General features: G+C 36.8%; 1 protein-coding gene across 1 annotated transcript in view; it reads left to right on the top strand.

The window, feature by feature from the left end:
* The window catches only part of FAM83B (family with sequence similarity 83 member B), a 44,208-nt gene that overhangs the window by 7,429 nt on the left and 10,905 nt on the right, over nucleotides 1-25,874 (top strand). The window contains exon 2 of the mRNA XM_026074268.1: nucleotides 24,096-24,260. Within this exon, the coding sequence (XP_025930053.1) occupies nucleotides 24,096-24,260 (165 nt within the window). The remainder of the gene's footprint in view (nucleotides 1-24,095; nucleotides 24,261-25,874) is intronic.

Genomic DNA, 25,874 nt, shown 5'->3' with positions numbered 1-25,874 from the left:
CTGTTCAGAAGGAGTGGGATTGAAAGCCCTTGAGTTACTTGTATTAAGTTTCCTATTATATCAGATGCAACTTCAAGTATCTACTTCACTTGAATTGAAGCTCGATCATTTTCCCCAAAGCGTACTGCAAGTATTCCAGGGCAGATGGTATAGGAGTCAAAGTACACTTTAGAATTTCCCTCTTTAAAAGAAGTGTGGACTTTGCCATTGATATCAGTGCGATCAGGATTTTCCTTTTAGCCAACTGTTAAACATGTCTGTAATCATTTACTAGTAAAGAGGTGCTATTCTTTACAATAAAAGTCAGTAGAGCCGTTCAAAATAATTGCAAGATCTGGCTACAGCTTGCTTGAGCAATGAGGTTAATGATTTTTCAGTACAGAGTCTACTGATCAGTAAACCAGTTGAATTTGCACTAATGTTATTTAATCATAAATATAAAAGTGGAAGCAACTAAACTAGCCATCATCTGTGCTTTCCTTACCTTTGTTTGAGATGTTTTCCAATATCCTTTGCAAATGTTTTCTTAGGCTGTAAACATCATTATGTTTTGCTACATGTCTGTATAGCATAGAGTTTACTGACATCTTAGTCTTCCTGAGTGGTGCCAGTCACCAAATACCACAGCATAAACAGTAGATTCAGAATTTATATACACTCCTTTATCCTTAACTATCAAAGAACATGACCAAAGTGTTTCCAGTTTTACAGATGAGAATACTGAGCCACAAGGACATTAAATTAGTACATATCACAGTCAAAAAGAAATGCAATTATAAACCAAAAGTCTGAGAGTAATAACCATTAGCAAACAGTACTCCCAGCAAGTAGGGCCTAGGTTTCAAGTATTTGTTTTCTTGTTTCTGTGGTTTTAGTTGATATAAAATCTTAGTCATGCATTTAGTGTTACAGTTATAAAAACTAACTGCTGAGAATGTCTATGCTTCTCCATGATTGTTTGCATTAGTACATGCCTACAGCTTTGTAGTGCTTACTTTTCAAAATATTTGTGAAAGCATAAAGTCCTTCCTTATCTTCAGATAAAAAGGGTGTATCTTCAAGACATACATAGGGTGTTCTGGTACCTTAAGTAAGAGCAGATTATCTTAACCACTTCTGTCTCTGGGTCTGGAGTGCTTACACTTACTGTTCAGAAGACAAGATGTGAGAGAACCAGACCAGAATCATCAAAACCAGGATCGCCTGTGACCTTTGCGCCCGTCAGCAGTGCCTGTGGGCACACAGCTGTCTTTGGAAAACTTTTCTGGTGCATCTTTTATTTAGGGCTTTTTGCTAACTGTGGCACCAGCCCTCCTCAGGCCTTTTCACTGTGGCAAGTGATCCTGCTGTCAGAGAGGAAGCTCTGTGGTAGGGTAATAAAGATTATGCACTAGATCTCCGCCAGATGAAAAGAGAACTTTGATACCTGCTTCAGCCACCAGCAGTCAGGCTTGAACAGTAGCACCAGGCTCAGGTGGCCGAATGGATGCCCTCAGTTCAAACAGCAGCTAGAAAATCTTAGCCTTACTGTCATGTGTGTTCGGGAGCTTCAGGCACTCTTGGCTGGCCAGGCCGCACTTCAGCTCAATAAGCTTCCCTTATGGTTTAAGCACGAGGCAAAGCACCAGCTTAGCACCTCCTAATTGAGGTGAATCCGAGTGGCATCAGCCTACAGAAGGTATTGTAGTTAGTGTTTTCCTACTAAGCTTTTAATGCTCAATACACCAGACACAAAAATGAGGATAAGGTGAAATAACTAGCGCAGAAGAGTGAGTGCCCGCTGCTTCTCTGTGGGACCTTTATCACGAAATAGGAGCGTAGCCACCAAAGGACAGCCGCGTTTAAGCCTTTTGGAATTCACCGGCTAGTGCGCTGTGTCCCCAGTCAGAGATGTCACAGACAGCTACCAGGAGTGACAGCGTCATCCAGCAAACCTGATTTCCCTCAAACGCCCGGGGGGTGCTGCCTGTCAAAGCAACCAGCTCTGCATCCAGCATGATAAAGCATAATAATATCTGAAGCTATCTACAGCTCTGATAATTTCTTGGCACTGCCTAATGGTAGATTTGCACAGGCCCACAATAATTGCCTGAAAAGTCACTGTCAAAGGGTTTTTTTTGTTGTTGTTGTTTTTTAATACTAGACAGTATACGTGGCTGCCCACTGACTATTTGATAGAAGTCTGTAACCTGTCTCCTCTGAGGATGGGGCTAAAAATATCAACCATCAGTGGATCCAGCTTTTCCAGTAGTATAAATTTTTATGAGTCTACAGAAAGGTGCTTTAATATGTACTAAAAAACCTATATTATATTCCTCAAAGGAAATACATTAGAAATGAGAAAACTATGCAGAGAGATGAATTTGGGAATTATGACCAATCTTCTATTTCTTATTTATTTGCTATCACTTTATTTCATGTCTTGGTGCTATACGACCACCAGGCTGATATTTTAAGTGATTGACTGAAATTAAATAATGCTGGAATAGTATTTTTGCAGTAATATCATTATCTATTTTGTTCATGCATTCTAATCTTATTGAATTACGGTAACAATCACTTGTGCCAGAAATCTTATTAATCAGATGATTTGATTTCTCATGCATAAGTTAAATTTAATGACGGGATTGCAGCACTGATCTCAAGTGCTGTGATACAGCATTGCAATCTCCTGTTCTAGGAATTCTGTCTTAAGTAAGGGCTTGATGCTGCCACTTGACGTTCAAAAGAGTCAAACAGTATCTTTGCAATGTGCTCTCAAGAGCCCAGGAAACTCTTCTGCATAAACCTCAGAGCCTTGCAAAGTCAGGGCTCTGTGTGCTTTCTGAGGAAATAAAAAGGAAGGAAGAGATGTGTGCCTTGCATGTTTCTGAGGCTTGGGACCCAGAAAAAGGCATGTCAGAGGAACAGAGATTTGTGCTAGGCCTTTCAGTTGCTGGAAGGCTTCTTATTAGAAGTCAGTGCAACGACTAAATGCTATTTAGACCTCCTGCTGGAGCAGAACACTCTGGAGCCAGCACACAGGGAAAATACTGGCAGCTCGGGAGTGCTTATGACTTACAGCGTCACATGGGAGAGGACCGCTTAAGAAAAATGCAAAATGCAGATGGACCCATATTCCCTTCAGCTGGGCTCTGCTCTATTCTACATCACGTTTAAATCGGGACGAACTCCTTGAGAATCAAAATGAAATGGGTGTAAGACAAGAGCTGTGTACCTAGGGTCTGTAATATGCAGAGACATCTCTGCTCTTACCCCCGAACTGACCATGCAGTATGATAGGAAGCTTATACATTTCTGTTTGTAGTTCCTCTTCCCCTCCACTCCCTCTCCCTTCCCTCCACCTCTTCCTAGCATGCAACCCTCTCTCCTCTGCCTCTTTTTTTCTCCCCTCATGCATCTCAGCCAGAGGTGAGCATGTACTGTCTGCTGTCGGTACTTTTGATATCTTTATTGAATGCGGTTCCAGGCATGGACATTAGGGATGCGAGCTGCCTCTTACATCAATGAAGAAATGTCGTGCTTTGGAGGGTGCAAGTCAGCACGCCTGAAGCAAGTACTGGTTTGAGTCTTTGTACCACCCTATGTCTTCCCTGGTGAGAACTGGTGAAATATCGTCGTGACATCAGAACGATGCTACTGCTTCTGAATAGTTGGTCAAAACACTTGTCTTTGGTAGATTTCTGAATATTTGTCTGTAGATCTAGTAAATTAAATGTGAGAGGAGATATATGTTCTGAAACAAAAAGGAGCTTTTTATTTGCCCTTTGTTTTATTTTGCAATAATTGAAGTTTAAAATGTTATTTTCAACTTTTTTTGCAGCAAGGATAAAGTTTAGAGGTAGAGCATTTGTGTATCAGAATTAACAATAGACTATTTCACTGCAAAAATAAATTCTGTACACAAGTGATCTTTATCTAATTTTGTCAAACAACACAACTAACAAAACTTAAAAAGAAATTTTGTAGGTATTTAGTAAAAGGTAGAGAGAGAGAGAAAATAATACTTGCTCAAAGAAGACACTTTTTTTCTTCTTAAAATTAGCTCCATAATCCTGAGAGGATTTAAAGACGTAAATTGATGAACATGAGAAATCCCATTAACTTAATATGCATATGTGTTTGCAAGATGAGGCCTAGGAATCTGACCATGTATCATTAAGAATCTGTTTTTAAATATTTAAATAGTCTCTTCCTCTTAAATTTTGCCACAGTACACTTGTGATATGAGGAGTATGTATCTTCAGTTGATTACATCCACTGTGAACCACTAAAAAAGGAATTGCTCATCTCCAAGCAAACAGCTTCATTTTCTTTGTGACAGAGCCCTGTGAATAATTGAAACCCAGGACCCTGAAACCAGGTGGACTGTTTTCCCCTCCCTGATGCCACTCCCATGCTCCGTTCCCCCATACTGGTACAAGCAGGCAAGCACACGGCCAAGTCCCACAGTAATCTAAACCAATGGAATGAAGACACTTGTGAAAGTTGTAGAAAATAGGCTGGTCCCTTAAAAAAGGTTCAGTTCTAAAAACAAGACTTAATTTCCCAGGTTGATGCATAGGAGCAAAAAAAAAAAAGTATTTGCCAAGAAAGAGTGCCTGTCAATTTTTTTTTCTCTCTTAACTGTGTATAAATGGCCTGAAGCAAAATAATTGAGTTTTGTGCTAGCAAACTTGAAGAGTTTCTTCTTGGGATAGAGGCTTGATTATCTTCTGCCACATTACGCAGGCTTACTTTTCTTACATATATTGCAAGGACAATTCCATAGAGGAGTTTCTCAATTGGTACTCTGTGGCTTTTGAAATGATTTCAAAATTTATATGAGAAACAAACACATGTACTTTTTCATGCATGTTGGCATGCAAGCAAACAAAACGAAAGAAGAAAAAAAAGGGAACACTGGGAATTTAGCTATTTTGATAGAACCACCCAAAATACTTTATGAATTTTTTCAATGCTGGATATTCATAAATTTAAAAAAACACCTCGAGAAATACTTCCATAGACAATTATGACCCTACACTGTTAGAAAACTTGGGTGCACAAAGACAGGCATACTTAGTTTTGAATTTTGTTACTGGTGTTTCAAAAAATTCAAGGGATCAGAATTTCATGATCTGTTATATTCCATGGAGGGACATGCGTTTATACTAACTGAGAAGGTGACTTGCTACATTTAATTATACAAAATAGTCCCTCTGAGATTTAAAGTTAAAAAAAAAAGTGTTTCAGTTTAATGTGTTAATCTCTAGTTCATAACATAGCTGTATTTTTAAGATATTAGACTATACCTAACAAATAGAGATTTTGAAATCAGAAAAGTTTTAATTTCTGAAATTTCAAATAATAGTGTTTAATCAAGTGCAGGCATTCAGGTTAGCAATCTGAACAGTGTGTCTGATACCAGAATTGGATTTTGATCTTTGATAGACTTTTTGCCGGAGAATACAGTTAGTTTAAAAACAAAACAAAAAGCTAGACATTTAATGATTCTTTCTGATTTCCAGCAAAGTACATATAGTGTTTTATGATATGAAAACATTATGCTGAGTGAGAAATGAAAAGTTGTGAGAGTTTATTTCCAAATATAGAAATCTCACCATATTGTTCTAAAGATATTCAGAAGTACCAAAGACATTCTGCTTGGGTGCATTTCAGTTCCCCATGAATTTCATTTTGAGTTTCTAGTTTTATAAACCAAAAGGAAGCTTAGTGAAAGCTGCTCATTTTCACATAAGGGGATCCATAAAGTTTAAAGCATGCAAAAAGAAATGGATCTAGTTTTCAGCCTAATTTATCTTTGCTCAGTAGATCTGAATTTTGGCAGACTTTTTGATCACTCTTAGCTAAATGTAAGTATGCCACAAACTTTAGGGGAAAGAGAGCCTGATACAGTAAAAAATATACAAAAGCTTCTTAGTGATGCCTATTTCTGGAGATGTTACTGACCATTATGCTAAATATTTTCCTATTTGGAAATTACACGAGAAATCACTGTGCCAAAGCTTTGAGTTGTTTCTCTAGTAAGGAGAATTTCAGAAATATGAAGTATTGTAACATATGAATTAAAAATAATCCAATACTGTAATTTTTGTGAATGAGTCTTCCATTGACTTTAAATTCTGTAGTATTGAACTACAGTAAAAAATACACTGAATTACATTTTCACATCATAATATATTTACCTTTTCAATAGTTATTATGAATATATAATGTCTATAGCAATTGCAGTACAAGTAACAGGCTCTGATCTGTTCTGTTTTTGTTCTTAAATTGCTTATCTGTGGCTCTGGATGGAATTTTAGTCCAAAACAGTAAAACGTAAATCCAACTGCTTAATTAATCTTGTGACTATGAATACTTTTCAATAGGGGATATCCATTTACTTAAAAAAGGGGAAAAAGTGACATTAAATAATTTTCAAGTGATCTGTGTAAACAGGTTCTGTAATATTTATATAAATAAGTATGAAAACACACTCTCACACACACAGGAATTTAATTGAAAAGCTTACTATCAGCAGCTACCACAATAAATATTGCAGCACATGCGCTGAAATGCAGAACACTGAATATGATATATGGGAAAATTCTTTCATGGTAATTATTAACATATTTAGCTGTTTTAATGCATTATGAAAAATGAGAATGGCATTTCACTTAGGACATGTTTAATTCATTTCAAAGTCATGATTGGATCTTGAAAGTCAGCAGGTTGTCCAGGAAAGATTTTAATATTAATAAACTATACCATCTTTTTCCTTCTTTTCTCAAATTTGTTAAAAATCATAAAAAACAAGAAAATATCAAATGTTTTATTTTTTTCAAGTAGCCAAATGTTCCTTAGTGTTTCAGAGAATCATTCAAATCACAGTTTTGTTTGCTTGCTTGCTTGTTTTCAGGTATGTTTTCAAGCAACTGTGACTGGGATTTTGAAGAGAATGAATTTTCAGAAACATATATAGCTAAGACTTCCAGCGTTGAAAATTCATTCCCCTCAAAATCACAGTGACAAAGCTTCAATTTTGGGCTGATCATGTAGCCACCATTTCCCCTACAAGGCAAGTCATGATTCTGTTATTTTACTGAATATGATTTTTTGCATAAAATTTAAATCAGTCTTCTTTACTTCTGGATTGTATGCTGCTGCTTGTACTGTATTTATAAGTGCTCTCCAYAGGCCCTATCATTGCTTTTCTTTTCAGTTTTAATTAATAATTGACTTTTTTGGAAGCTATTTTGGAACATAGCTGAGTAAACATGATCCTGCAGTCAATATTTTTATCCTTTAAAATCTCAAAGCTTGGTATCAGTTTTGAGTGACTTCCTATTAATCTTTCCTGTCATTTCCAGACTGCAAAATCATGTGAGGTTGATAAAACTAATAGATTCACAGATTTTGATGCCAGAAGGGGCCATTATGATAATGAAATCTGACCTCCTGCATAAGACAAGCCTTAAACTATTGCATCTTCAAAGAGTTGGTACTAAGAATAAATCTGACCTTGAACACTTGTGTACTAGTCTTAGAGTCAGCACTTCTGGGTGCCTAATTCATAATTACTCGTGAGATTAGATTATTTTTTTTTGTGCTCCCACTTTTCTCTGCATTATGGAATTTGCTTGAAGAAATCCATTTGCGGGACACGGATCACGCCTACGTGAGCACCTCCTCACTCAGTGTGAGAGTGGGCAAAGAAGAGAAGGTGCAGAGGATTTCTAAACGTCGGTCTGGAGGCCGAGGCTCAGCTCCTTGCCGCCACTGAATACCTGCAGGGATTGCATTCGGGGGGCTTCRGGGAGCTCAGCATCCCTGTGAATAGGGGCCACTCGCCTCTGTGGATTTGTTAACGTGGCGCGGTAAACTGCAGGGGAGAGATTCATGAGAAGCAGGGTGTTTTCACCTGGCCAGAACATCGCATTAGCATGACTAGAGTGTTTCCAGTCTTGTTTCCAGTAACTAAACTAGTTAGTGATGGGCTGACTCAGATGCCTCTGCGCAGGACAGAGGTGTGACATACACACACACCCTTATATATTTTCAGTTTCCCAGATAAAAATAGATGTAATAATGTTATTCCCACACTTATGAAATGGTTCGAGATTTACATATGAAAAGCTCTCTATATGTGCTTAAGTGTTATTGTAGTAATTTAAGTAGAGTTTAAAGATCTGCATATTTTTCCGGTAAAGTTTCTGAGCCTTTTATAACCAAGAAGTAAAGTAGGAATCTAAAACCAGACTTCAATAAACTTTAATTTTTTCAGTTATGCTATGAACGATTTGAAAGGCCATACATAACAGCAGTCCATTAAAAAAAATGTATTTCTATGCTAATATCCTCTAGAACTAGCTAAAATTCTTTTTTTGGAATGATTCACATGCTTTTTTAGTTCCATGCATTTGTATAGATTCAACAACCTTTTTCATCCTTAAAAAAAAAAGGAAATGTTATTCTTTGTATCCTTCTTGTTGCTGAATATAAAAGTCCTGTGATTCAAAGCATTGGTCCATGGCTTGGAAGGCTTGCATACAAATTCCTCTTAGTCCACAGACTTCCTATTTATCTTCTGCAAGTTATTTTGACTTAGTTTCTCAAAGTTGTTTATGTTCTTTAATCCCACAAAAACTAAATGCTTAGAGTTCTCCTCCATAAAATGTGAATATGAGCGCTTCCAAATCTCAGAGTGAATTGTGAAGACAAATACGTAGTCTTAAGTAATCGTGAACTAGGGACAGTGAATGCAGTATCAAGTGCTTAAAGCAGAATCTACCTTCTCAAGTGCTTCTAGCAGTTTAAAACTTTATATTTCGCATCAGCCATTTCTGTGTTTGTTCTTGCCCAAGAGATTGTTTGTGAGTTTGCTTTAGCGTGCTCAAGCAGAAGTATTTCAGTCATATCCAAATAGGAAGTGGAGCATAGTACACTTCATTGTCTGTCTGTGTCCTGCTGTTACTTTTTTTCGCAATATTCCTTCTGTGCAGCAGAGAAAAACAAGGAAATATTTTTGTTGTTGTTTAGTCAAAATACTGTTTCTGATTTAGGTCGCATATCAGTGAATGCTTAATTGTCCATGTAAAACACATGAAAGTCTTACTTCTGCATACCTGACAGTTGGTTCATTGCAAAAACTGTTTCCGGGTCAACTAAGATAATGTATATTGTATTTTTTATGGAATTCCTTCCTGACAACTGTACCTCAGGTACTCTAGCAAATGTGGATTGTACCAGAGACAAATTTAGAAGGAAAGACTCTGAAGAACAGCAAAAGCTGTATGCCTTTTTAACTGAGCAAGAAAAAAGGGATAAAAGCAACCCTATTCTTGCAGCAGAAATGAGTGTTGTTTTTTCCACACCTTTCACCAATATGAAATGGTGAAATTTCACCAGTATGCAATGTTTTGATTTTTTTTATCTGAAAGAGGCTAATATTAGAATTTTCACAATTTCTTTTTCAGTCAGTGTGTATGTGCATGCATTCCTCTACAGGCATAGCTACACACTGCATTATAGAAAACATGTTTTTAGGGATGTACACATATAGAGAATGCATAGCAATCTAGTATGGAGAATTCTTATTGGCATGAATTTGGAATGGGCAAGTTAGGAGATCTTTCCTGAGATCAGAAGGGTACTTCAGAAGAACAAATGTTTATTTGAAAGGTCCTATTTTGCATCAAAAGGCAGTTATTTTCCTAAGTGTTCTTGGAATAAAATTTTCACCTCTCCACCACAGAGGTATCGCAGGTTCTCATCTCCATCTTTATTTCAAGCAACACAAGTCAAATACCATGCCATGCTATTAACATGCTTAGTACATTTTTCAAGAGCAAGTTTTCTGGCAAAATGTGGCTTAATGTAAGTCCATGGGTGGCATGCTCAGTGGTGTTTCTGCCTTTGTTCCTTATGATTAGGAGATTGGTTCTCTTTTCATCGGTAAAACAAGTGAATTGATTCTTCAGTCTCTCCACTTCCCATGTTTGCTTGCATATATACCCCTGAGGTATACATCTGTTCAGCATGGGAATGTTTTTTGGCTGAGAGTACCTCAATGAAATGCAGGCAGCGAATCCCTCAAAGCAAACTACTTTAGAAAGTTACTTAAGAGCTGCAGTAGGAGCCACTGAGACTGTTTTTCTTTTTCCTCCATTCTTAAATCTAGGTGCCTTTTGTGATGTTTTAAAAGAGACTCCGTCACTCCTTTGCCCTGCTGGGAGTTTTCCATTTTTTTGCTGGTGTTCAGCATGCTTCAGGATTAGTTCTTTAGTTATCATTATCCAAATGTGCAGGGGGTGTAACAGGCATATAATGTACGTCAGGAGGAGTATTTTATAGAAGGGGGAATGATCTCACATACAGCCGTACAATGGAAGACGTGAGATAACATGTTTCTTTTCTATGTATTAATAAAACCCCATTTATTTACCATGTTGCTCACTAGCTCAACGGCGTATACAGGGTTCAGTTACTTGTACACCGAGAACTCATTTATTTTAATAACAGTTTTGTTCATTTTATTTATTCATGAATGAATGCTTCACATTAGCCTTGTGAGGATGAGAAAAATGAGAGCAGACCATGAGTGTGAGATCCCAGTGCCAGTCGGTGGCCGAACGGGAGAGTGGATCCCAGAACCCCGTCCCACTGCTCGGCCATATGTTTCTTCTTCCTTAGCTACGTCCCAGAAATGGCCTAGGACTTTGATTTAAGAACAGACTGCGAATACATTGAATACATTTTAAAAATACATGTTTATGTTTAAATGAAAAGACTAGTAGATACCAAAGATGAAGCATTGTGATTATCTGATCTGACTTTACCATGAAGACCAAATAATCTTTCCAGTGATTTTGCATAATTACAGTATCAAATTGCAAATGATGAATTAATACTTCTGTGGCCTTGCTGAGGAGCTGTGTGTAGATCAGTGAAAGCTCATGCTAATTGCATGTACAAAAAATAGCACAGGTGTCATCAAGATCATTCTTATGCTGTATAGCTTGTGGTCTGACAAAGATGGGAAGTCAAAATTCAGCTCACATTGAAACCAAAAGACCAGTTCAGCAAAAACCTGGCAGCATAAGAAATGTTTTTGGTTTTTTAAAAAAACTTGGTTTTATTCATTTCCTTTGTTCATTGATTTGTTACTACCTCACTCTCTGGGGAAGATTCACCTTTGGACAAGAATGATCAGATTTCCCTTAAAAAAGCTCTCAGAGGGTTTCACAATTGAAATTATTTTTAAAATAAAATATTTTTAAAAAAATAGTACTAAAATTATGACTCCTTCAGCTAGTAAGAATTTTAATTGTAATTCCTCTCTTTTTCCTCTTTTTTAATTGCTGTCCTTGATTCAGGAATTAGACTTGTTTAGTACCTTATTTAGCTCCAGTTCACTATCCATTCCACTGGGGTCTACAAGAATTCCAGAATTTCTTATCTGCTTCATTTCAGTTTGCCTTATTGGAGGTTTGAGCATTTTTTAAATTACTTCCCTACTATTTCAAACATCTTGCTCCATTTGGTAATGTGCATAAAATTTTAAATTTGATTTTTTTTTCCTGAAAAGCTACACATAATTACTTACTAACTAGATTAATCTTTTCTTATCTTTAGGACATTCTGCTGATGCTTTTAGACAGGTCCACAATTATTTTTCCTTTTTCATCTGATTTGTAATAAATCATCTAGCACACCAGGGAAATGGATTTCACCCAAGGATCTCAACATGATTTTCAGACAATATTTAATTAATTAATTAGTTTCACAACCAGTCTTTAAAATAGGTGAAATTAAAATGCAGCCTACCAGCACACCATAATTAACAATATATTGCAACATTAACTGTAGCTGCTTTATAAGCAGGTGGTGTAATCTGTTTCTCCCTAATATCAGTTGAGGTTCCTAAAGCAAAGCAGAGTAGAGCTCTGCTCAAGTGGCGCCATGTTAAAAAAAAAATAGTTAAAATCATTTGGCTGGCTTGGTGGTTTACCTAGTGTTCAGATGTAATTATGTGCCATACAGACATATACCGACATATATTATGTCTGTAATATGTGTTGCAGAGCTCTGATCAGGTTTCGTTGCTGTTGCTTTTGTTAGCAACACAGATATTGCTATGGGTATTTGCCCAGGCATGGTATCTTTACTTGTAAATGCATTTTACTATGTCACGTTTAACATCTGTATCCATTAAATGAACTGGAAAAATTTTGAAGATAAATCTGTGGGATATATTTGTAAGGTCAACAGAGAATTTGTCAGAGTTAAACCCTGAGTTAAACCACCTCATTGTTCATCCTCTTCCATTTACACAGGAGGATCATTGGCTTTCCATCTTACTGACCCATAACTGACCTGTGACCAGTAATTTTAAACAGCCCGGATTATGTATCTTCTGGTTTATGCTAACCATATTATTAACTGAATTGATCTCCTTAAACAAAATTATGTAAATCTATAGGGCTTGAGATGGCAGTGAAGTTAATAGCATCTGTAGCCAAAGGAAAAAGCTTTGTGGTGAATATCAAGAAGATACTGTCATAAAACATGCAATAAAAAGTGACTTTATTTTAAAGTTGTTGCTATTTGTGTGATATGTGTATGAACACAGTTAAAACTCACATCACTATCCAAAATCCAAAATTTTTTCATTCTCAAATGTCATTGAGTTTGAAGTTCTTGAGAGAGGTTATGATGAGAGGGAGGGAGGGAGGAAGGAAAGAAGGAGGGAAGGAAGGAAGGAAGGAAATTCTGTTACAGTGATTTTGCATTCATGTTTGTGTCAACAATATGAATATCTTTAATATCACTGAGTTCTACAAACTCTGCTAGAAATACCCACATTCAGTCATAACATTTTCAAAGGACAGTTGCTTTAAACACCTGTCCATTACCCATCCTTAAATGTGTCTACTTCTGGTGTTTATTACTGACTTTTTAATCAGATATATGAAGCTGAACACTTCACAAAATCTGTAATCTTGAGAAAGGATGAAATACGCAATATTTGAAAAGAACTGTTTTGCTCTTATCCTTTTCTAAATATATGGTTAACTTTTATTTCTGTATTCATTGAATCTTTCATCAGTTTTCTTTTCAGAAGTCAGGCTAAATAACCAGTTGGTTGACGGTCATCATGCTGTTTTTGTATATTGAGCATAAGCGCTGTTTCATGCTTGTGGGATTTCCCTGATACTCAAAGTTTTATTCAAAATGAACAACAGCAGACCAGGGAATTCCTTAGCTGTCTTAGGTACAAACTATCCAGGTCTGCTAATTTTTAAATATTTGTCCCTAGCAGATGTTGTCAAAAATCTTACTGTCCTGCTAATGGATTGGAATGTTCCTTATTAACCTTATGAGACAAGGACACCATCCTGCTTGTTTCCAAATACCAACAGAAACACCTTTTGAGGACTACTTTTTCCACTTTGGTATTACCTTCATTATGCCATGAACTAGGGGAGGTTTTTCACCAGAACTGGTTCTAGGTTTTGATTGTGGTTCTGCGGGCATTTAATAAAGCCTTCTGAAACGCCTAGCAATTTTTTATTCACCTTTTTTTCCTATATTTTTCTCTCAGACAGTTTCAACAGCAGTGTTGCTCAGGATTAAGAAATTTATCCTTTTGAAAAGCAAGTTGTGTGTGTCTACCAAGGACTGACCTCCAACAATTAACTGTATAATTAGTACTTGTTTCTCAATCTTGAGTATAATCAGGTCATGCTCATTGGTCTATAGGCTTCCACTAATTAGAAATCCAGCAATTAAATATATCTTTTAGTTGGGCACTGAGGTCCAAAATAGAGTGTCTTTCCTTTGGATGCAAGGCCTTTTATGCTAGAACATAATCATCTTTAATATGTAGAATTTCTAATGAAGTTCTGTTACTCACTGCATGGGCCTCCTGCTATATGGCTCATGGACTTCCTGGTACGTGGCTTAAAAGTCCCCCATAACTCTATGTTTTCATTTTCCACATACCAAAAATGTGTCATAGACCCTCATCAGTACTTCCCTGCGGAGTGTGGTTAAGATATAGTATATAGGCATTCAGAAGTCTATCTTTTTAAATTATAAGTAACTCTGAAACAAGTCAAGTTTGTGTGCTGACTTGGATCCACTAAATCTTCCTGCTCTTAGAAGCAATAACAAAAAGTATTTTTCTTTAAACACTTCATTTCACCTGCCACCATTATTTTCTAGGGCCTACTACTGGAAGCACTTCTTCCAACTCTGCCTCAAATCCCCCGCCTGTCTTTTTTGATTCATTTCTTATATGGTCAATGTACCTGTAGTACATTGAGTACATAGAGTCATTCCTCTAAGTAGCAACGAGGGATTTCAGGTAGCATTATACAACTGAACATTATAGTTATGCTTTAACTAAATTTTTTTATCTGTATTCTAAATATACTAGCAGCAGCATTGGATTCTGTAGATGATAATTTAAATATGTTGTTTATTAATAAAATATGAATGTTAGATATTCAGCTCTTCCCATTTCATTTCAGAAACATATGCTGATTATTAAAGTCACAAAGATGAACAGTGTGCAGCTCTTGCATAAGCAAAATAAGAATGAAATTATTTTTCACAGTCTAGAAAAGTGGGTCTGAATCATCTCTTCTTCCTATAAATCTGCCTTTAACTAAGAGAATCTTTCAGTGCTTCCAAGTGTCTAATTAACAAATGCCAGCAAAGTTGTCTATTCTAAGGATATTTTGCTTGTTTTTATAGTTTATAGTCTACAGCCTATAAATGTTCATTAGTATTGTGGTTTTATATATACTGTCTAGATTTTTTAAATGTGTAAATTCTCAGCAAGCAGGATTCAGTGTTGGCAATTTGTTTATGCAAGATTTTGGGGAAAACTGAACGGAGCAGCGGAAAGGCAAACTGGCAAACCTTGGCATACAGAATATTTGTAGGCAGGAGCAATCTGAATGGAGAATTTTTTAATGTTTATATCACTTTGCATTTTTTTCCAGAGTTTAAGGCTGCTTTTTCCCATGGACTTAGTTGTATATGGCAAAGCATGGCAGCCATTCATAGTTTAAAGTATTGAAAGAGTTCTTAAAAATGTGTTAGTAAAATGCAGACTTCCCTTGACCAGGTACAAGCTAGCCTGGAGCTTCTACTGCTCTTAGGAGTGCTCTGATTATTTGGTAGAAGTCTCAAAAAAGAGACTGGTCTCCAAGGCTCTCAGATGACATTTTCAGTCCTGCATGGCAGGTCAAAAAGTAAAAATTATTAAGAGCTTAGCACAAAGCATGCTTTCATTACTGTTGACACTTTCAAAAAATAATTAAGGCTTATCACATGATCATGCATTGTTTGTTTATAGGTAGTCACTAAGTAATGCACACATGTATAAATGAGTACCTCTACTTACAAACAAATTTAAAATAAAAAGTTAAACATTATAATATTAATTCAATTAGACTGAACATTCCCTAAATATTAAGGGGATCCGGTGAGAACCCACATGTTAGAGCTCTTAATACTCTTTTAAATAAAAAATTATTTCTAACTAAGCAGCAAGTCTTTGAAATTCATCATAGAGAAAGCTGGAGGCTAGAGAAGTACCTTTTATTTTTCTCATGGATTTCCATTCTGGTATAGCTGAGTTATAGGTTGTCAGAAAATCCTGGCATTTCCTTTCTGTTTGCTTTTCTTAGGAAAACCTTGGCAGCTTCCCAAAACAGCAGCTGAATAGGAACCTTCTGAAGAGCTAAACACAAATATTAAAATTGTGCTACCAAACCAGCTGCAGCACACATGGGACTGAGAATGGGATTGATAGAGCAACTAGCTCAATGGTGAGGGGAGAAAGGGTAGAGTGAGCTCCCAGGCACATTCCCATCGTAATGCCAAGTATTTTCTGTGCTCTGTTAAGTGTAGGACCTCTACCCATGGCTAATCACAGTGACAGACAAAAGCTTGCTTGTTTGCTAAATACCAGAAGTGATTTATTTATCTATGGGAGCGCTGTAAACAGAAAGGAAAGTGTTAAAATTAAACACTGTATGCTTGTTGTTTTACTGATGCTTGACCGTTCTGTGCAGATTTAGGAAAATCTTTTTGGGCCTGTAGGCAGCAGCTGGTTTTCTGGGCAGCAGCTGGTTCTTCGCACAGTGTCTTATCTCTTTCCTTTCTTCCAAAGGTTAGGTTTATACATGCTTCTTGGAAAGGCCCCGCTACAAAGCCCCAAAATATCCCCTTCCCATCTCTCCTCTCTGCGACTTGCTGAAACTCAGTTCTGCGTCGGAGGAAGGAAGCTGCAGAGGAATTAGCACCTCTGCTGCCTGCCACACTGAAGGAGGATCTCGCGGTGCCTGTAATTCAGTCAGCTCAACCTGAGTTAACTTCTTACTAATCCTTCAGCCAGAATAACAACGGCCAAACCCATAGATACAGATCACATTTAGAGTTAGTATGGATCACTCCCATGTGTTTTGCAAGATACTCACCTGTAAAATTAGTTGCGTGGATTTGGAGTGATATCACTGCAGGTATCATTTTAAGACAGTAAGTACATTGTATGCATCTGGCTAGTTCAGCCTGCAATAGCTTTCTTAAAGGTAATGCAGAAGGGTGTTGTACCTTCACTTTTCAGGGAAAACAATCTTATCTGCATTTCAGAGAACTTTTCTTTTGCATTATTTTTAGTTTCATTTGTAGAAGAGCTAACCCTAATCTTCTGATCTGCTATTCAGAGACATGATAAGCTGCACAAATATTGCCAAGCTGAGTAAAAGACAGAAATTTCAGTTAGTTGTCAGAAGATGGTATATTCTAAAGACTAAATCTTCCCAGTGTATTTCAACATTATAAATCATGCCCTTTTTGAGAGCTGCTGTTATCATTGCCACAGCATTCTTTGCTGCTAGGATCGGAGAATATTTTTTCCATTACTTTTTGCTAGAAAGTCACCCCAACACACATCTGTCTTACATGTTTCTTGGACAGTAAAGTAGATTATGTACCTACAGATTAGTCTTTACCATGTGAGCTACAGTTAAAGTATTTGTATGGTGCTTAATGTGGTTACCTGTGTTAATAATTTTCTGAGAATAATTTGCATTGATTTTCCATATTGTATTAGCAGAGATCTGTAGTATTCTGGTTTAGTCTCACAAATTTCATTGTTGTTGAGTATGTCTAACATACTGTTACAGAGACAAGCTGTTAGGTATTGAAGGGTGCTAATACATATGTTAGAAGTCAATTTTTATTCAAATTAAATTTAGTTTTCACCTTAAAATGCTCATATTGTGTAGGAGGTATGTAACATGATATGTTTATCATGTCTTGGTGATGTTTATCGTGGCTTAGTGATCAGAAAATGCATTCAGTTCTGAGCTGTATACTTTGCATATCTTCAGAATTGAGGGCACAAACATTCTTTTTGAACAGAAGGAGGGAAAGAAGATAGTGATACCAGCTATCAGAGGATAGCTGATACCGCAGCTTGGTCTGAGGTAGTATAGTGGGCTGTTACAGTGAAGTGCCAGACAGTGCCCTGTAGTTGATTAAATTGCTTTTAAAGAATGTAATAATGGAAGTGTATTAGTAGAAGTACATTGCATGGTTATGGTCTATTGCTCTCTCAATGCTGAGCCAATTTAAATAAATTAAATATGATCCCAGGGAGCCAATTTTGGTGATAATATAGTCCAAGCAGTGACATTAACTTCATGGAAGTTGCAGAAGTGTAAATCATCTGAGTACGTGTTCCATTACATTGCCACAGTAATTGTGGAGAGTCAATCATACACAGATGTTTGATTACCGTTCCTATTACTGCGTATAGGCTCCTATTTACAGAGTAGGGCTCCCCCATTATATTGCTTTTTGGCATTTCATCTCAGGGTGTCTGTTCTGCTAGATTTGCTGTGCAGGACCTTAGCATGTCAACCAGCCACAGGGTGACCTGAGAGGTTCAGGTGCAATTCGCAATGGTTTCAAAGTACTTTTTGCAGTGGAAGGATGAATTGTGGAAACCAGTTCAGAGCTATGTTTAATTTTGAAAATTAATATGAAATTAATGAACCATCATCTTATAGCACTCTGGTGTGAACAGCAGTAAATAATTTTGCCACAAAATATGCCTCTGGATATCACATTATTTATTAGGATGCTACTAATAGTAATTGCAGCAGGCATAAACTGGATCTGTCTTCTAGACCCCCAACTATAAACAACAGCCTAACATAACTAAAAAAACGCAACAGTTTGTAATAGAGGTATTATACAACTGACTACTGGAAAAGCTGCCTGCACTGATCACAAAACTTCTGTGTCTCTTTTTCTTGTAAGGTACAGCCAGTCAGTGTGCTGGCTGCCTCTGCTTACTGGCAGTAGGTGACCAATACTGTATCTCATTTCTGCATTGTATTGCAATGGCCATGGCCTACCTACTCTCTGAGATAGGTCAGGTTCAGATGGAGCCAATCTGGCATCACAAGGAGATTCTCCCTAAAACAGAGAACCCTAAAGGAATTTTGACTACAGTACCAGGGAGAAGGCCTAGGAAAATGGAGTTGCATTTCTGTCTGAAACACAGCTCTTTGGTTTTGGGATGAGGCAAGCTGGTGGTGTTCCAGAAGCTCTAGAGAAGCCTGACCTAAGGAAGCTGCTGAATTAGAGGATTCCTCTTTTATTACTATTTATCGGAAAGAAAGATTTAAATGACAGACTCTGCAAGATTTCCATTAAAAATGAAAATTAGTGCTTGTGAAAGGAGTGAAGATACTGGGCCAGTGAAACTGTCAGTGGTATACAGAAGAGACTTACAGGACACAAGCAGTAGAATGTCTTTCAGTTCGTCTGTCCTTTAATTTCAGAACACCCCTGTTATAAGGGTTGGTTTTGATGTCCTAAAACTGAATTACCAAGCTTAAAATCCAGTGATTTTTCTCATCAAAATTCTTACCAAAGATGGGAGAAGTAGAAAAAACCCTTTCCTTCTCATTATTCTCAAATGTGTTCTCTTTACACCTAAAGCAAGGTTGATAATATTTATCAAACATGGCAAGATTTGCTTGGATTTTGATAATGAGGGGAGTGGAGATCTTAGAATCACTGAATCACAGGCTTGGTCAGGGTGGAAGGGACCTCAGGAGGTCTCCAGTCCAACCTCACAGTCAAACCAGGGTCAGCTGTGGGATCATACCAGGTTGCTCAGGCCTTTACCCAGTTGAGGCTTGGAACCTTCCAAGGATGGAGACTGCACAGCCTCTCTGGGCAACCTGCTCCACTGCTTGGCTGTCCTCGTGGGGAAAAGGTGTTTGCCTATGTCCGGTCTGAACCTCTCTTGTTTCAATATATGCCTGTTGTCTCTTGTCCTCCTGCCACGTACAGCTGTGAAGAGCCTGGCTCTGTCTCCTTGACACCCTCCCTGTAGGCACTGGGGGCTTCCGTGAGGTCCCCCTGAAGCCATCCCTTCTCCAGGCTGAACAAGCCCAGTTCCCTCAGCCCCTTTTCACCAGACATGTGCTGCAACCCCTGACCATCTTGGTAGCCTCCACTGAATTTGCTTAAGAGATATTTAGTGATGTGTATATTTGCACTCCTGGGATCGGTCTGTGCAGCTCCTTTTATATAAGCCTTTGAACAAAGTTTGTGAAGGTGAGAACTATTTCAGCAAACATGAGACATGAAAGGGCCCAAAGCAACTGTTCCTAGGAGTAATGCAGGTATCTATCTTTCAGGAATCTTGTCACTAGTATTTTATTTAGGAATCAGTCATTTCTTGAACTCAAAGATTATTGAAACCTATTAAAGAATCAAAAAAACTTTGTATTAAAATGACCTGGTACTTTAGAAATAATGAGTTTTAAAATGTTATTTTGCCTGATAATGTGTGAATTTAATAAAATATATTGGCTTACAGAAAAATAACTGTTTTAAAATACCTTCCTAAAAATAGTGCTAAGCAATGAAATTATACTTTTCTGTCTATACTTAAATGTATCTAACATAAAAAGTAATATGTGAAGCACTACTTTTCTACTGCAAACCATATTCTGTTTTTAGTTTTGGGATAGCAATGAGGACAATAGAATATTGCTCTGCTGGTACCTTCATTTAAGTTGGTAAAACCACTGGTTTTATTAGGAATAATTTTGTGTTTATTTACTTCAGCAGAACTTATACTCCTGTAAGGATGTAATCAAAATCAAAATTTAACCTCAAAAAGCATTCATCACTTAAAAAAAGAATTGGCAGATGAGAGGAAAAGATTAGCAGTGACAACCTAAGCTGATTTTAATTCAATTTTGGGAGGAGAAAATTAGTATAAAGGAGGTTGTTTTCTGCATTGGCTCCAATTTTAGTTGATTTTTGAAATGTTTTCTTCTATTTAATTCCAAATCAGTGGTAGTAGTTCACTTCTGTTATCCATAAGATCAGTTTTTGTGCTCTGCCAGTTTTTTTCTCTTCCCTGAAAGTGTAAAATACTTCATTTTTCCCAGATGAGGGCCATTTTCAATCAGGATGATAAGCAGTTTCTCAAGGTTTAAAAAGTTCTCTGGAAATTCTGGTGCTGTTTGCCTGGGAACTGGGGCACCCATCCATTCTCCCCTGCACTGTTGGGTGGTGTTTGTATGTGCTATGAAAGCATAGCTGCTTGCTTTCAAAAAGACTTCTACTTTTCAGAAAATAAATATGTTTTGGAAAGAAACGGACTATGTCTAGCATAACACACTGGATTGTTCTGCTTTGGGAGATTTTTCTTTACACAGAGTAGTGTTATTATGCCCATAAGAATCAGAATTTGTGGAATAGGCAATTTTCTGATCTCTTGTCTGCACTTTGAATTCTATCAGTGACTTCTTCCTTGCTAGTTTTCACAGTTATGTGGCTTCTTCTTATAATTACCAGGGCAGGAATAAGCTCTGCAATTTCAAAAACAGATGTGAAACACCACAGTGAAATCTTTTATTCCAAACAGCAGCAAGTAACTAATCCCACATCTGTTACCAGTTAGAGCTTTAATCAAGGTATGTAAACATTACAGAATACCAATTTTAGAGTAACTGCCTAGGCTAGGTCTCCTTGGAAACCTTAATTCCTTACTGGGTTTCTCTTTCCCCAAGCTCAGTACTCCCTTCTGCTGCAAAGTAGGCAAATGTACGGGCAATTGTACTCAAGAATTAAAAATTAAGGGAAGATTAATACCTTTCAAAGCCAGAATATTCTATGACAGTTATGGAATCCTCTTTCTCTGTATCAAAGTCTTCACTTTATAAGCAGACATCTAGTTTGATTTAAGGAAGTCAGTCTACAGAAATGACCTCATCACTGTGACTGTTATGTCTTATCACTGTATATCATATACATTGTTCAAATTTGTCAGTCTTCTTCCTCCAGCAATTGAGCCTAATTATGTTTGTGTTGACTAGATTCACTGAGTGTTGCTAAGAGTGACTGAGCAGGCTTAATGAGGGCTTCCTTCATGACCAACCTTTGGTCTGCAGGGGACGGAAAAATGGATGAACAGTCAGTGGTCACATCATGGCCATGGCTTTGGCTGCATGTCCTTAGATCTGTGAGGATTTTTCAGCTAGTGAAAGCTTTAGCTATCAGAATGCCCACTGAAAGTCTGGGAGTGAAACCTGCTTTTTCTTGCAACAGTAGTTTGGTGCTTTGTAGAATTCACTGTAAAATTTCCAAGATAAATGGTTTAAGAATAATTCTACTAGTGAAGACAAAGAGGAGTACCCTTTTCATCTCTAAGAGATGGTATATCCACCTATCTTCAACAGCAGTGATTATTTTTCCTAGCAGTGCACATGCAGCACTCTCATGCCACCAACTTACTGGCCTGTTTGCTTATTTATTTATATATGTCTTCCTTTCTTTGTAAAAGTAGACATGTCAAAGATAGATATGTCCATTATAGTCAGCTTTGTTTTTTAGTTTTATTACTTATTCTTGTTTCTTCTTTTCTGTATCTGTGAATATATGTTTAATGCAGTCTTCTGAAGGTTCACTTCCAGTGTATTAGACTTTGTAACCACAAACCCTACAAACAAGTTAACACATTAGATTCCTGCCATAGGAGAATGTCAGAAGGATTTTTGAAGGCTGTACTGATGACTTTGAATATTTCCTGTATTCACATCAGTGTACACTGATGAATCTATTCCAAGTCTATCTATCTCCTACATTTATATGGATACCTGATTACGATGAGCAACTATTTCTAAAAGATCTGAAGAAAAGGAAAGGTTAAGAAGTTAGGAAGTTGAGAAGGAAAGGCCGCAAATACATAGTGAAACAAAACAAAACAATTATTTGAGAATAGACCTTCTTCTTTGATCTTTTTACCTAACATATTTGATCTGTTTTGGCAGATTTCTGCTCAGACATAAGTGAAACAAAACAGATAAATAAATAGTGTTGCCATGTTCAGTTAACTTTGCCTATTTCAGAAACAAGACCAAGGAGAAGGATCAGTCTAAAAGTGATGAGATTCTTACAGTCAGGATAAACTTTTGTGTTTATCAGTCTTTCCTTTCAAATTTAGGTTCAGAAGTAATTTGCACTTTTAAGAATCACATTCAGTTTTATTTTCAAAAAGTCACTAAAATGAATGAGGTAGTACATATGAATGAGGTAGTACATATTACTTATGTATTACATATTTCTGTGGTTTTTGAAGAAGAATTGAATGATTTCATGCTATTCAGTTCCTTTCCACCTGATGAATTTGTAAATATTCCTTCTACTGCCAGGTGACATGCTATGGTAAAGACCAAGTCTTCTAATTTTTAATGCTTCAGAAGTTGTCAAAGCCATTGTCTTTTTACCTTTCTTAATGACATTGATTATTTACTTTTATTTTTTTATTGTAGGTCAGCTCTCTGGATGGCATTCATGTTTCCAGTGTAATAAGTACATATTTGGCATAAGTGAGTCTTTTAGTTCTAAGCAGGCAGGATTCAGGTGACTAACTGGAGACATAACTTTTGGTGTGTGCAATATCATTTACCTGATTTTGTGAATGAGATAAATGTTTCAATTCTAGAATAAAATTAGTGATTGTAACTTCACAATTAAACATTAAAGTTGAGGTATGGAGAGTTTAAAAACTGGTGAGAATGGTAAAGCAAGGTTACTGTCAAGCCTGCCCTGATACCTGTGAAAGGCTTCATTTGGTTTGAATTCATATGAGCATCATAGAGCATGTCACATCAAAGAAGCCTCATTAGAACTTTTTATGAAGAATCTAATGGATAAGGATATTATCTTTAAAAGTTACACAGACACCCATTCATGTGTTATTTCCTCTGACACTTCAATATAAGTTCTTCCCTAATTGCTAATGATGAGTTAATAGTATATTGTCTCCAAAATACCATTAGCAGGACATTGTTTTTCCCGGTCAGAAATACCTGCATTATTCAAGTAATTGAATGTAACTCAATTCCAGTAATTGAATATTGAAGGGTATCAATGCCTGGTGTTCAGCACTCTCTGATCTTCCTTAACCAAATTATCACCAGCTGAGGAAGTTTCATCCCAGTGAGTGTGTTGAATCAGTATGAATCCTAGAGTCCTCGTTTACTCCTCCAGCTCTTCAACATCTCCTTACTGATTCCTTCAAACTCTTGTGCTATTAGCTTTATAATAGACGATGAAAACCCAGAACAGTATTTAAATTAAGATAAACCAGTGCCTTGTACAGTAACAGTATTCTTCGATTTTTCTTTTCTGCAGTCACACTGCAGTTATATTATGATGGTTCCATTTTTTCTCACAGTATAAGTATTGCTCAGTTTCTCTCCCACTGACCTCCCTTTTTCCCATGTACCACTCATCCCTATACACCCCCACAACACAACTTTTTGCCAGACTTTGGTGCTTGTGAATAATGTCACACAAGCCATCAGCTAACTTCTCAAAAAGAAGATCCAGTGATCTTGAGAAGCCTCCGAGGTTAAGTTGTACCACATGGAAAATATTAGAACTTTTTGACGGATAAAAATAATAGTGTTAGCTGTGTGGCACAAACTTTAGTGAAGAATGTTATATATGCATTTATACAATACAGTAATTTGTGTCTTTTCTTTTTCATTCAGGTCATTGCCATAGTTATGGATATGTTTACAGATGTGGATATCTTTAGAGAAATTGTAGAGGCATCTGCTAGAGGGATTGCAGTGTATCTCCTGCTGGATGAGTCAAACTTCAGTCACTTTCTGAAAATGACAGAGAAACAAGGCTGTCAAGTTCAGAGACTCAGGGTAAGGCTTCCTGCTTTATAGTGCATGCACATTCACTACTCATTCCTCTGCAACCCACTAAAAAGGCATTATTATTTAAAAAGTGGTTATCAAATACTGCTTTTTCAAAATAACTCTAAAGTGTAAATAGGTAAGCCCACAGCAGAACCTTCTATACAAATGTTATGCTCTTTAGAAAGATTTTAATCTTTTTCACGTGTGTCAGAAGAAGTGTATTTGATAGAATTGCATAATTTTTCATGTATTATTTAGAAAATAATTTCCACTAATATCCATGTAGGGATACTACAGCTTTGAAAAACTTAGTTTCTTGTTTGTTATTCTCTTAAATCAGCCTGCAAATAGAATCATAAAGATTGTGTAAATTGTTTAGAAAAATAAAATAGTTTACTTCATTTTATGACCATTTCCTTTRAAATGATTATATATGAAAAATACTTCATTTTATATTATATTTTATTTTAGAAATGTTTTCCTGAAAATCCATGTTAACATATATTTGTCTTATGTAGAGAGTATATGGTATGATTACACTTACTTTTATACATGGAATGCGTAATTTTCTGCAGTGACAAAGATAATAAGGAGAGTGCTAATGGTTATATTTTTCGCTAGCTGTCCTGTACCACCTTAATATTTAATAGGGAGCGCAATCCAAACCGTATGCTGCACTGACCTGACATAAATACTTCATAAATACTTCTAGGTTTACTGTATTGTAGCTAACACTGAAAACTGTTGAAAATGTTCCAAGGATATTTCCACAGTTTTCTTTGCAAAGCTCTAAGCACTTCCATGTTTGAACTTCAGTTCCACTTGCAATTCCTTGTTTCCCTAACTACTTAGGGCATGTTTGCTTCTGGCAAGATGTTATAAAAGCTCTTCTTAGCATCATGATTTTAAGAACACAGTCTGAAAATCAGATAGGAGGTATGGTGTTTTTGTGAGTATAAAGAGGGCTTTTTTTCTTAGAATTTCCAAACAAACCTGTATTTTACAGATTTTTTTTTTTCCTCTGGAGTGTTGACTTATGATCTTAAAAGTTTTACCACCCCGCTTTCCATGCTTGTTTCTTGCATATGGGTGTGTGGGATTGCCCTCTGGTGGCCTAATACAGAGAGCTGTGGCAACTTTTGAAAGAAAACACAACTATGTTGCAGGTCTGTAAACACTGGTAGTAATTGACTTCGTAAAGTCACTGTTTGGCAATAGTTCCATACCCTGGAACCTGAGATACCACCATTTGCTGGTTACTTGGGTTAACTATGCCATAGAGGTTGCCAAAGATGGTGTATGTCTTTTTATGACTGCAGTTTTGTCCTCCCCAAATGAAATTAATTAGGAGCGTGCACTTCAAGAGATATCTAGGAAAGCCATGAAAATAAAATAAAATAAATTCATACTCTGAAGGGTTTACCTAGACTATTTTGAAGTATATCAGAAAATGAAAAATACGTGCCAAAGAGCTAAACAGTAATCCTGTTGTGTGCTGTGGTTTTAGTCTAGCTTGTAGTAAAGCTCTTCGAGTTAATGGGCTGCTCATGGAAGACTCCCAATGGATCTCACTCGGAGAGTAGAGGCTGAGCACTCCCACAGTAATCATTCTGTGCCTTT

Source organism: Apteryx rowi, unplaced genomic scaffold, assembly GCF_003343035.1.
Source record: "Apteryx rowi isolate R43461 unplaced genomic scaffold, aptRow1 scaffold_383, whole genome shotgun sequence".
NCBI lineage: Eukaryota > Metazoa > Chordata > Aves > Apterygiformes > Apterygidae > Apteryx > Apteryx rowi.
Note: the sequence above shows the minus strand (reverse complement) of the source record. Positions and strands in the feature narration are given on the sequence as shown.